Below are 14,237 nucleotides of genomic sequence, written 5' to 3'. Positions count from 1 at the left end.
AAATCACTTTTTTGCCCTATGCATAAACTGAAACATGATGTTGATGCTACTTACACAGAGTTTTGCTATTAAAAATAATTGAAACATAAATATAATTTTCAAACTAATCAGTGGATTAACTACACACACACACACAAAGTAACTGGGCTTGTTGCACTTATTTTTCTATAATTGCAGTTATGACACACACACACAAAGTAACTGGGCTTGTTGCACTTATTTTTCTATAATTGCAGTTATGATTCTGTAAAACTAATATCATTAACTTAACAATGAAGAAAGACTTATTCAAGTACAGGCATGCCAATGACATTTATGAAAAAAAGAGGAAAAGGTATATAGCCTGGCACCAGAGGTACTCATAAATAAGTGGAAGAATTTAATGTTTAGTTATATCTTAATCTAAATTATATCACTGCATTAGATCCGTGTGACATATTCATGACATCATATCTGCACTCTGAGAATGGAGAAAAATAAAGTTCTCCATGATGGGAAACAGAGGCAAAACAGGAAAATCATGACCCCTATTGCAAATTTATGTGCACACAGAATAAAAATTTTGTGAAGGTGAAGGTTACACATTGTGTAATAAAAAAAGTTTTTCCAGTATCATATAAGCAAGAGTTCCATTATAGTATGATAATATAATACAAGAGAATCTGTACTAAGTTACAAATATTTTACCTCAAACTATGTACACTGCTTATAAGATGAAGAAAAATGAGAAAATAATATTCACGACAATAACTTAATCAGACTTATTTTGTAAGATAATAATGATTTCACAATGTTTTAGTTTGGTAATTAAGCAAACTTTGTGTCTTCTATCCCTTTAATTTATACAAGGTTTTTCAAAATTTCCCTACATATTGTCTATTTAGTCAGTCAAAAACACTTGCATAATGGAGCAACTAAGTTTCTTTCATTCTATTTATCAACTAAACTGGATCATTCAACTGGAGTGTCACTTTTTTTTCATGGAAAAGATAGTTGTAAAGTAGTGCGTACTGTGTAGAAAAAACAGTAATCTTTTTAGTTTCAAGTCAGACGATGTTTTCCTGACAACATTTCTTAGTGAAGTGAGAATAACCATAACCATTAATGAAATGAGGAGTGCCTGCATCCTGTTAAAAGTGGGTTTGTTCATTTTTAAAATATAATGCCGTGTTTTCTCAGTCTGGAAAAAAATGATTTGAGATTTTTGCAAATATTGATTTTCTTTAAATATATTGAGTACTTTCCAAAAAAGATGTCATGTAGTCCACATCTTTTAAAACCTAAGTTATCTTTGCCTAAAATACAGACTGTTTCAATGTGTTACACATTTTATTCAGTCTCTTTCTTTGTTTCAAACCCACAGAGAATGAAATAATTCAAAATCACTCCATAATAAATTTTCTTTCAAAACCTTCTGTCATTTGTAATTTCCTACTCTATTATTCTAGAAAAAATAAGTGCAACAAAAAACACCACTCCAGTATATTACAAATTCTCTTGTAAGTTCTAATATGTAGCATCGAAAAAGAAATATACATATATATATGTACACACACACACACAAAGTCCCAGACCAATGAATTGAAGTTAATGAATGTGTAATATATATTTGCATCAAGTACAAAGTATAATCATAGATTAGTAAACAACAGACAACAAGAAATTCAACACATTCAAACTTTATCTACTCTTGTGGGATGATATTATTCCATTTTTCTGTTAATTATTATGTTTGCTCTGTCATTTAGTTGGGTTAACTTTTGATTTTGTTTAGGCCTGATATCAGCTCAGAATCCAATATCATTAAATGATTGACAAAAGGTCATTGAGGTCATGGTCACCATAACTATATCATGTGCAAATAATTATTTTAATCTATGTAAATAAGGTAGTTAGATGTTTTGTTGATAGCCTGTAATAGTTCCTTAAATGTAATCTTAATGTATAGTAGCAAATAAAAGGGAACTGGAGACTAATAAGTGAGACTTGAAAACAGAAATATAGAGTGGGTGTTGCTGAAAATGTGATTAGACTTTATATGTCTTATAAATTAGGATTACTCTTAAAGTTTGAAAATTACAATTTTGCAAATTAGGTTTTATTTTTCTGGATGAGTTTCTTCATGAGGCTTAATTTCTTATGCCACAATTGTGTAGTTGAGTTAGAAGTTCAGATATGTAATTTGTAAAAATATGAGCCTGATATTCTCAAATTGTTGTTATACTTTCTTCATTTGTGAAAGTTTTAATAAATACTAGTGTTTATAAGAATCTTTGTATTAATGTATTGATCAATCTGGTTGAACAATAAAAGAATTGTTGCAGTACAATTCTTATATGTGTCTACTAAATATTTAAACAAGTTAATCTTTGCATAAAATGTCAATAAAGTAATAAACTTGTTCTTATTTAAGTAATGTTATTAAAACTAAAATCTGCAAAGTATTTTATATACACAACATCTATGTTACATATACAGCATTCACTTACTCTGTGTTACGTGCCAAATCATCCTTCATAAAAACAATTATATGTTCATCTGGCACTCCGTGGGAATGAAGAATCTGGTAGGCATGACAAATATCTGCCTGAAAATAAAAATCCCAATTCACAATACAGCAAAATTACTAATTAATTTGCTAAAACACCATAATGAACACATATCACTTTTTATATATTTTTTTCTTTATGTTTCAAATAAGTCAAGAAACTGAACACTAGTTTTAAAATGTAAACAGTATCAAATAAAATCACATAAACAGGTTAAACACATTATATTAAAATGATTTTTGATCCTCATTTAGTCATCATACTCCACACAGTGTTTACACATACAATCATGCTCTTTCTGATTACTATGCATTTTGTAATTAACACAGCATTGTCAAGGAAAACAAAGCTGTCTTGACTGAAGATGACTCTTACCCAACCTAAATTTATATTTGTGCCCCTAGTCCTACCATTATCACCATTAAATACAAAAAAAAATATGATGCACCAACACTATCAATTCCCTTAACAATCTTCAACACCTCAATCACACCCCTTCTATCTCTTCTTTTTTACAGGAGAAAACAATTTCAGGGATATTAACCTCTCTTTATATGACAACCTTTCCATCCCAGGTACCATTCTAGTAGTGTTTCTCTGAGCCCCTTCCAACAATTCAGTCTTTCCTAACATAAGGAATGCAAACCTGAACACAGTATTCTAAATGTGGCCTAATTAGTGACCTATATAATGAAATTATAACCTCTTTGGTCCTGTATTCAATATTTCTGTAGATACAACCTAAAGATATATTTGCCCTAAAACTAGTAACAGCACACTGCTTGGATGGCTTAAGAGACAGATCAATCATTATACCAAAATTCTTTTCTTTCATGACACTGTTAAGGTTGTTTGCATCTAAATTATACTTATAATTCAAATTATGATAACTCATATGCAATTAGTAGCATTTATTATAATTAAAGCTCATCTGGCACTTATTTACCCAACTTATTAAATGACATGAATCTTTTTGTAAAGCATCAGAATCTTCTTCACAGCCAAAAACACTCAAGAACTTGATATAATCAGCAGTTAAAGTAACTTATTGACTACTCCTTCATCTGTTATTGATCTAAATCAAGAATAAGAAAGATCCTGAGATACCCCACTTATGACATTAATCCAGTTTGACTGAACTCCATTTGTACAACCCTCTGCCTTATTTTATCCAGCCACTTTTCTATTCAATTTGCTAACTTATCCCTTACACCTATAACTTTTTTCTATAAACACTTTATATGACATCTTGTCATATGCTTTCTGACAATTCAGAAACACCAAATGTACACACTTATCTTCATTTACATAAGTAGTAAGCTTTTCAAAGAATATCAAATGATCTGTAAGTAATATTTTTCCTTTGTAAAACTATATTGACTATGTGATAAAGCCTCACAAGCTAATGGCTGAAATCTGTTCTCATGTTTTATTACTTAAAGGTTTGTGTAATGTACTTACACAGGTGTTAAATAAGAAGCAGTTTTGCTTATTTTAGGGTGCTTCTTCTTTAATTTGAACTATTTGAAGGAGTAGTCAATAAGTTACTTAAATATGGATATGATACATAGATCTTGGGTGTTGCTGGCTTTGAAGAGAATACTGCTAATTTACAAATTGATTCAGATCAAATAAATGGCAGATGGGTTTTTATTTATGATAAATGCAAGATAATGCATGTGGGTTATCTTAATTTGGATTATAACTATAATTTGAATGAGATTACCCTTATCAGTGTTATGAAGGAAAAATATTTTGGGTGCAATACTTGATCAGTCTCTAAAGCCATCATAGCTGTGAGTTGTTGTCTGTGGTAGGGCAAATAGAATTTTGGTCGTATCTACAGAAATAGTGAATACAAGTCTAAAGCTGTTATAATTTCATTATACAGGCCAATGGTTAGGCCACATTTAGAATACTGTGTTCATTTTTAAGCTTCTTACCTTAGTAGAAACACCAAATTGTTGAAAATGGTTCAGAGAAGGGTTAGGGTTTTTAGAATGGTGGATGGAAAGGTTGTCATACAAGGTAAGGGAATTGATAGTGTTGATGCATCATCTTTTTTATATTTATCAGGGCAAACACTAAGGCTGGGAGATGAATATAAATTTTGGCAGAGTAAGATCATCTTCAGTTAAGGCAGTTTTATTTTTCTAAAAGGGCAGTTGGTCTTTAAAATGAGTTGCCTTCATATACTGTAGAGACAGTAAATTTAAGTGAGTTTAAGAACAAGCTAGGTAAGTATATGAAAGATAAGGGATGATTTTAATATTTTTATTTTAATTATTTTAACTTAGTTTACAAGACTTGAAATGGACCAATGCATCCTATATTATCCCAAAATGTCATATGAAATCAATGCAAGCCAGGTTTTACATAAAAACCAAATTAATATCTTAACAATAAATAATATTATTGGTTTTACTTTAGTGTTATTATGTAAATATCTAAAAAGTTTACTTGTGTTGAAATAAATGCTAATTTTTATATCTTTTGATCAAAAGTGAGACAATTACATTGATCATAACTAAAATAATTTAAAATAGCCTACAAATGATTTATCATATAATGAATTCACCAGGAAACTAAATATTTAAGGATTAGCTTGAAATGAATCACTACTCAAGCGTTCTTGGTATTTAACCCTCATCAGCAGACCTGGGGCCCATATTGACGTCAACAAGTTGCTTGGTTTATACCTCTTTACAAATTTACATCAACTCACACAACTGTCAAACATAAAATATAGATCAATAGGATACTACTGTTTTTGAAACAGGTAGATGGAATATGTGGCTATAATCTTATATATACATGGAGCCACCATGAACCCCATACTATAATTGACTATCACTGTACCTGCAATTCACCTATACCACATGAAACAAACTCTAAACATTTATTTCACTATAGAGAATTGTAGAAGTCAATCCAAACTTCAACAGAGTAGAGTATCGTTTATTCTGCTTGTTTATAAGATCACTGCTGTAAGAATGTACGCGTGTCTCATTCCTCAACAAGTGTTCTCTGTAATGTCTACGTATACCTTATTTTATAGAAACCTTGTTTGATAATTGTTGCAAATAACATACTTACTGGATTTTCATCCCATGGCCTACTGTAAGGATACACTTGTATTTGGTCAGACCCAAGTTAACCCATAACATACACTTTCAGTTTTCTTTAAATTTAAATTTTCAGTATTGTGGTAATGTCATCATATATTGGTGGATGATGACTTGAATATAGGAGTGTAATAACACTTCAGCATTTGTTTCATACACTGTTTTTCATAAGAAATGGTTTAATACTACTTATTTTTATGCATACTGAGGAACAATGTAATTTTGTAATTTGATTTGTTTACTTATTTCTTCCACTTCTAGAAATAAAATACACATATTTTTATATTCACAATGAATACTAACCTACTAAAAGTTCTATTTTAATGAAACTGGTGTTTGGAATTTCAATCCACAGCTTACTATAACTACAATAGTAATTTTGTGCTGGGGTTCCTTTGGATCACAGATGTTCCACAACGTAATTCTCACAGATGTGATGATGAAGGATAAATAGCTTATTCTGTTGTTGAAGCATGAGCTTCACTAAAAGTAGGAACAAGTCTAAGCCCAACAAAAATCAATACCATTATAGTTGAGAAAACATTATTCTATAGATCATAACTTTATCATTCTATTTCTACACAAAACTAGTTTAGTGGATACTGACATCACTTGATAGTTATTAACTTATGACAAAAGAAAATCATACGATACGACAGTTACATAATTACAATAAAATACAAGAAGAAGAAGAAACCTTAACATATATGTATTAGATATACATTCATTCTAACCTGATGTCTATAATTATACCAAGAATCCGATCCTGCAACAAGGACTGCCCAAATTTTTGAAGAATCTGGTTGCCCGTAAACGAAGTCCGACAATGGTTTCGGTTTATGCCAGTTAAACTTGCTATTTGAAAGCGCAGAGGTGTATGCTAAAACCGTAATAAAAATTGCAACTTTCATTTTTAAAAATAAAAATAGTCTGTCTGAAATGTTATTTCATGCTATAACGCAGCGAAAATAAAAAATGTGTTCTTTTATACCCTTAATCTGAACACAAAAATAGCGTATTACGTTGTTCTGAACCTAACAATAACATTTAATCGTCAAGATTTCTTTATCAGCCCACTGCTTACAACTGTCATAAGACTTAATTCCAGTGTTTTGGACTTCCCATCATGTGATACAATATCATTAATGCCTGTAGTTCCTCACATAACACATTTCTTATGGCACTGCTCGCTAATTTCAAAGAGGCGTATAATGTAATAAAATTTAATTGTTCGTGTTGTCGCTTATCAATTTACTACAACATCTACTGTGACGCACTTGATCAATGAAACAGAACCATGTCAAAACCAAAGAAATTAACATATTTTATGAATAGAACACTGCAAAAATAACATTTCCATTTAATAACGTGATTACTTTTTCGTCTTTTGTCATTTTCCTTTATTTACGTAGCGCGAGTTTCTCATGTGAAAGAGCTTTAAATTTCGGAACTGAGAAACAGGTTCAAACCTAAACCACATCACAAAATATTACCCGTATTTTAATGTTCGTGTACGTTGTAAAAATGACAGTTAATCCTAGAGCATTAATTATGGGTAAAAGGATGCTGTTTAGCCGCTGTCTTCTCTCTGGTTGCTTATTAAAATTACAGACAGTGGTATATATCCCTAGTAGCTTTGCCATAAATGTAATACTCTTTTTTTTTTATTATTTAGACAACTTCTAACGACTGAATATACGTTGACCACAGGAGATTGGTATACTTTATTCATCTGTTGAAGCTAAAAATATATATATATTAAGAGCAAATAAATTGTGATTACAAAATTCTTTTGAATGAAAACAAAATACAGAATGGCCTGCTTAATCATCGAAAAGAAACAATTTTAAACCGAAAGGAAATAACTTATTGGGTTGAATCTGTGATGAAAATATATTTAATGTACAACTGATTTTCTGAAATAAAACTTGTTCATTTTTACAGGTTTTTATAAATGTACTCATGGGAGTATATGAAACCACTATGTTGGTATAAATTGGCAGACAGACTTAAGTGAAACATGAAGAATAGTATCACGATGCTTTACCTAAAGAATTATTATTAAAACTTCCATTATCATTAAAGCATTACTGTACTAGCTTGAATACCAACTTTTATTTCACAATTTTTGACCACACTTTTTTTACACCTTCACTGTTTTTAATAATACATTTTCAACAATGTGATGTAATTTTCTAAACAATATAAAAAGTGAGTGGCTAAACATCCCATAAGTCTGTCACTGTTTTCGTTAATACACTATATAGGATTTTTTTTTCTTGTAATTATAACGCGTATTTTTGTCTTTCAACATTGCAACTGAAGTTTAATCGTAATTATTTTTTTTAAAGAATATTTTGGTTATGTCCTTCTTTTGGAATTTCTTCCACCATCCTCGAATAGTGCTTAGTTTGATATCTATGATTATTGTTACCGCCGCTGCAGTCCAGTATAACGAGGTTTTACGTAAAACAATAAGATCTATCTCCAATCATCCATCATAACAAATTTTCTAAAAATCTTCCAATCTAAACTACGACTTCAAAGACCACGTTCACGTAGGTCAAGATGTACAAAGATTTATTGGAGCTGTGTTAGAGGAATTGGCAATTAAAGGCGGTCGAATGCGGTTGCTATTAAGTTGAATCATCTTTCTCAAGATATGTCATTACATTTCACTGTATAGTTCGAAAAAGCTTGTATGTTTTGGGGTTGTAAGTCTTTGTTGGCTTCAAATGTTTGTTTATTATGTTTCGGAGCCAATAGATATGGCTTGCTCCATCGCAATAGTTTGGGTTTCGTTTTTTTTAATGGTGTTTTCCAATTCTTAACCATACTCGATCTTTATTTTGTCGGTGGAGAACTTTATCCTGACTGGCTTAATTAGCTTTGTTGAAGCCGATTGCTGTTAATTAATGTATGAACTATTTTTTGTCGTTTATTGTCAAGAATACTGAAGCGTCTCCTTGTCAAATTTCTTTGTCTTTTGAATATACGTCGTTTAGAAATTTCGGTGTAGAATATTCTTTCTCGGTAATAATTATAAGATATAGTTTAGCTATAAACATATTTTAGCTGTATTACACTGTTGAATGGTCTAAAATTCGCTGTTAACCAGATGTATAGATGACAAACATAATGCTAGCGACGTGGCTCAAATTTGTAACAACAGCCTACTCACTTGTGTAATGAATTTACCGTTGTACATTTATTTTAGTGTCTACGCTTGTTTGTGTATTGTTTTCTTTCTTGCATATGACATATATATTCTTGCACAAGTTCCACTAGTTCTCAAAATTTGCTGAGGATTCTTGAAAGTGAAAAGCAACAATATTTGTTAATTAAAACGCGTTAGGATATTGTTGCCAACCGAACTTTGGTGAAAGTTCTAGAGTCTCGCGTGATTTGTATAAAAAGCTGTCTGCCAAGTAACTTTGAAGAATATTATTGAACAGTTACAGTTAGTGTGCTATAGGCCTAGGAAGCGATAATTGTGATAAACGCGTATCCATCGGATAACTATAGAATTTGACCAGGAATGTTATAGATTTCAAACATTACAAACCGTTCAACTTCAGTGAATTACTTCAGACGTTAGAATTTCTATGAGGGCATTAAATATCTCCTTCGATAAAAAATGAATTTCTAACTGGTGTCAGACAAGTCAAGAAAGACAACGTTAGCTGAAGTGAGGTACAACAATATCAACTTCTAATTAATTTATTCATCATGGACCTGGATCGTCGATAATATATTCAGTGTTTGTAAAATTGATGTATACAAACCATCATTTGTAATAACTATTAGAAATAACCATTTTTATAAATTGATAAATTGCATTGTTTTTATGTTTGTATATTAAAATATGGCTTGGCATGTCCATGTGGGTAAAGGCTTTCAAATCGAAATCTGAGGGTCGCGGGTTCGAATCCCCGTCGCTCCAAGCATGCTCGCCCTTTCAACCGTGGGGCGTTATAAAGTTACGATCAATCCCACTATTCGTTGGTAAAAGAGTAGCCCAAGAGTTTGCGGTGGGTGGTGATGACCAGCTGCCTTCACTCTAGTCTTACACTGCTAAATTAGGGGCGGCTAGCCAAGATAGCCCTCGTGTAGCTTTGCGCGAAATTCCAACAAACAAATATCAAAATATATGTGTTAAAAAAACGAAATTGCGTATATCAATCTCATTGCCAAATAACATCAATTTAATACATTAACATTTATTTAACTAATAAGCTGAATTTCAAATTTCTAGTTATTTGAGATAGTAATACGTAACGTACATAAAGTAATAAATCGGAGAGTCGTCCGAAGTAAAATTAAAATACGTAACAGTTGGAATATGCAAGTCGCTATCATAAATTTCGACTGAACCATCTATATATTATGTACATAGAGTATATTATTTCGGGCTGCGGGGCTAAAATAATATAATATGTGTTTGTTTCCTTTTTATTAAGTACAAAATTAGAGCTGCTTGTGCTCCGTCCACCTCGAGTATCGAAACTCGATTTATAGCTGTAATATTAAATAAATAAAACAAAAGTATCGAAACCTGGGACAAGTATATTGTAACAAATATTATGTTTGAGAAAATAATGTAAGTTACATCATATTTCAGCTTTTACCTAATACACTTTTTAAAAAAAAAGAAAAACAGTCAAAAGCATTTGACATTGTTCATAAAGTGCCACAAACTACCTGTATGAGATGGTGAACAAACGTGTGTGTGTGTTTTGCGTATAGATAAAAGACATTGCATTCCGTACGTGCAACAGCATGTATGTGACTTGTACTTGAATGTTGCTTACAATATTAACAATTGGTGTAAAGTATACCTTAATCCATCGATCTTGTCGTTATAGTAATGTACTCACATGAGAATATATCACTTTTAGTCGATACTGGTAGGGTTATTCTTTCACTGTTCTACACATATCAGCATTTGATAATGAAGATTTCAAGTAGTGAGAAGAAAACAATGCTTTCAATTTTATTTCTACACAATCACTTGAACCCGACAGTCAAAGGTTCCTCTAGAACAAACTGTCAGCGTTATCCAGGTATCCTTGAAATATACTTGTTTTTGAGATACTGGTTTGATTTGTTTTGAATTTCACACAAAGCTACAATAGGGCTATCTGCACTAGCCGTTCCCTAATTTAGCAGTATAAAACTAGAGGGAAGGCAGCTAGCTAGTCATGACCACCCACTGCATGAGCTACTCTTTTTACTAACAAATATTGGGAATTTAACATTATAACACCCTCACGGCAGGTAAGGGGAGGATATTTGGTGCAACAGGGATTTAAACCAGTGATCCTCCATATTATGAGTTGAGTGCATTAAACATCTGGCCATGCCAGGCTCAACTACTTTTACTCATGTCGGTGGAAGGATATTGTTTCAATAAAAAATATAAGAAATGTTGTGATCATTACTTCCTTTAGACATTGTTTGTTGCCCTTGTCTCACAAATAGCCCTTGTAAAGCTTTTTGCAAAATTCAAAACAAAACAAACCAAGCTTTGTTTGTTGTTAAGAGCAAAGCTACACAATGGATTGATTGTGTTGTGCACACCACTGGTATCAAAACCTATTTTTTAATGTTTTATCTTCATATGGTTTCAAAACAAAGTATCTGACAAACAAACAAACACAATTTAAAACTAATAGCATATTCCAGGAAATATGAAGAAGTTGCTTCACATTTGTTATACCATGTGTAGCACATACCATGGTTTACACATACGAATATCCATACACTTGTTTGATTTACATTCAACAAAGAGGACTTTTCTCAATTCTAGCCTGAAACTATAGATTTAAAATACAACCATTAACTACAGTTATGTAAACAACCAAATATAAATTACATATTAAAATCATAGTAACAAAATGTTTTCAGTAAAATTAATATTTTGTTTCATTGCATTTTACTATCTGTATAGTATAATTTGTGATTTGTTCAAGTGATCACGCATACATTTATTTTAAGCTAAAATGTTGGGTTACTTCATACCAAAATTTTCAAACTCTATGCATTAATATAAAACAGTGTAGCTCTAGATATATGTATTGTATACATAATATTATGATGTTTGTTTGTAATTAAGCACAAAGTTACACAATGAGTTATCTATGATCTGCCAACAATGGGTACTGAAACCTGGATTATGGCATTGTAAGTCTGCAGGCATACCGCTGTGCCACTGCGGGTTAATATTGTAAAACAATAAAACATATATATTTCATTCTCAATAGTTTTTAATGTGATAACAGTAACAGCATTATTGTTAAGGTGAACTTTCTGCTTTATATTTTCAGTTCAATATCAATAATAAACAAAGTGTTTGCACAGGTAAAATTTATATTTTATATATTACAGTTTGTCTATTCTGTACATTATAATTATTAAATTTCCATATATTAATTTACTTTATAATCTAGCTAAAGGATTGTTTTTTAGTATACTTAGAGCATTCAAACACTTGATATATATCATATAAAACTATTAGTTAGTTTATTTCATTCGTTTTTGAATTTTGTGCAAAGCTACACAAGAGTCATCTGCACTAGCTGTCCCTAATTTAGTAGTGTAAGACTAGAGGGAAAGCAGCTAGACTCTTGGGCTACTCTTTTAACAACAAATAATGGGATTGACCATAACATTATAATGCCCCCCGGCAGAAAGCATGTATGGTGTGACAAGGATTCGAACCTGCAACCCTCAGATTACGAGTCAAGAGCCTTAACCACCTGACCATACTGGGCTTATAAAACTATTAACTAAAGTTGTTTGCCCAAACAAAAATGGATTGTGCATTCAATTATTAATAGCAAACAAATCATCTGAATAGTTGAAATTTATATAATCTATATAACATTCCCCATAATTTATTCATGGAATTCTATATAGAAGATTATTTTTTAATTATAAAACATTCCAAATCTCTTTCACTCTACTTTTTTACTATATATATTGTATGCATCACATTATTTATTTGTAATAAAGTATAATTTTACCTTATAGTTTATATTTTTGAGTATCCATACTTTATGTTATAAATAAATAATCCTGACAATAAGTGTTTTTCACGTTAACCTAAAGAATCAAACTGTATACATAGTTTTGTCTGATTCATGTATATGTCAATAGTTAATATGACCATCCAGTAGGCATTTGTAACATGATAATTTCTACAGGAGAGGTTTGTCACACAATAATTTGTACAAGAGAATCAGTTAAACTACATGAACCGAGAGGGAATATAGAAATAAAAGGCTCGTAGCATGCAAAAAATTTTCCAAATAAAGATCAGCACTGAACAAGAACAGCTATGTATGTGAGCAGAAGTAAGGTACATTGTGTGAAAGTGGAGAGAGAAATGATGAGAAAGAACCCAAGAGAGTAAAGTAGGAGAACCCAAGATTGGTTCTAAAGAGGAGTTACCACTGAGAGACATTACAGCTAGTCATGTGGGAATGGAGCAGATGAACAACAGTACATAAACTGGGAAGAATAGTCCAAAATGACTCCTGAAGATGGGTAACAGATAGAGCTACCTGTGGCTAGTGAGCCAAAATATCAAAAAAGAATACAAGGTTGCAGACAAACAGTTCAAGCCTGGGATTCCAAGGAGTTGGATTGGCATGAAAATGGGTGACATAAAGCACTGAAGATAAGAGAAAGAATGCAGACACTTAGCTGAGGAGATCCCCCCCCCAAAAAAAGAGGAAACCAGGAAAGGAGAAATAAAAAAGAAAGTGGCAATCAAAGAAGAATACATATCTCTGCCAAAATTGCTAAGGTCATAATGAAGGCCCTCATTTAGGTTTGGTTTCTTCTGAATTTTGCACAAAGCTACTCAAGGGGTATCTGCACTAGCTGTCCCTAATATAAAGTAATTAAGACTAGAGGGAAAGCAGCTAGTCATCACCACCAACTGCCAACTCTTGGGCTCCTCTTTTACCAACAAAAAGTGGGATTGGCCATGACATTATAATGCCCCTACGATTGAAAGGGCGAGCATGTTTGGTGTGACAGGGAATCGAACCCACAAACCTCATATTACGAGTTGAGTGCCTTAACCGCCTGGCCAAGCCGGGACGCCTCAGTTAAGAGGTGAGAGGTCAGAACAGAGTAAGGAGTAAAGATAAACAAAAATGAACAGATAATACAAAAAATAAAGAAATAAAAGTAACCCAAGCAGAAAGAAATTACACACAAGATTGGGGATCAAGAAATATGAAAGCTATAAAATGAGGCCATAGTAAAGGAGTTGTAAAAACATGACAAGAAAAATGTGAGGCAGTGAGGAAGTAAGAAAGGGGGAGACCATAAATATCAAAGACAGATTATTAAATACAGATAAATGATAAAGAATATCACATACCAAATATATTTCTAAAATTAGTATATTCTGTTTAAAGTGGAACTTGATTTTCTCGAATATTAAGACAACTCACTATTCATAAACTGCACTATGACATTTTATCCATATTCTCTCAAAGTACAACTGAAACAATAGTCATTTTTGGTCTCATATTGTCTACACACATAT

At 31.8% G+C, this 14,237-nt stretch overlaps 1 protein-coding gene across 1 annotated transcript in view; it reads right to left on the bottom strand.

The window, feature by feature from the left end:
* The window catches only part of LOC143222958 (legumain-like), a 33,338-nt gene extending 26,434 nt beyond the window's left edge, over positions 1–6,904 (bottom strand). Inside the window, exons 1-2 of the mRNA XM_076450194.1 lie at positions 6,409–6,904; positions 2,490–2,587 (exon numbers count right to left, since the gene is read on the bottom strand). Of these exons, the coding sequence (XP_076306309.1) occupies positions 2,490–2,587; positions 6,409–6,585 (275 nt within the window). The 5' untranslated portion in view covers positions 6,586–6,904. The remainder of the gene's footprint in view (positions 1–2,489; positions 2,588–6,408) is intronic.
* Between the last annotated feature and the right edge of the window lie 7,333 nt (positions 6,905–14,237).

The sequence above is a fragment of the Tachypleus tridentatus genome, chromosome 8, assembly GCF_004210375.1.
Source record: "Tachypleus tridentatus isolate NWPU-2018 chromosome 8, ASM421037v1, whole genome shotgun sequence".
In the NCBI taxonomy this organism is placed as follows: domain Eukaryota; kingdom Metazoa; phylum Arthropoda; class Merostomata; order Xiphosura; family Limulidae; genus Tachypleus; species Tachypleus tridentatus.
This window is presented reverse-complemented; position numbering and strand designations above follow the sequence as displayed.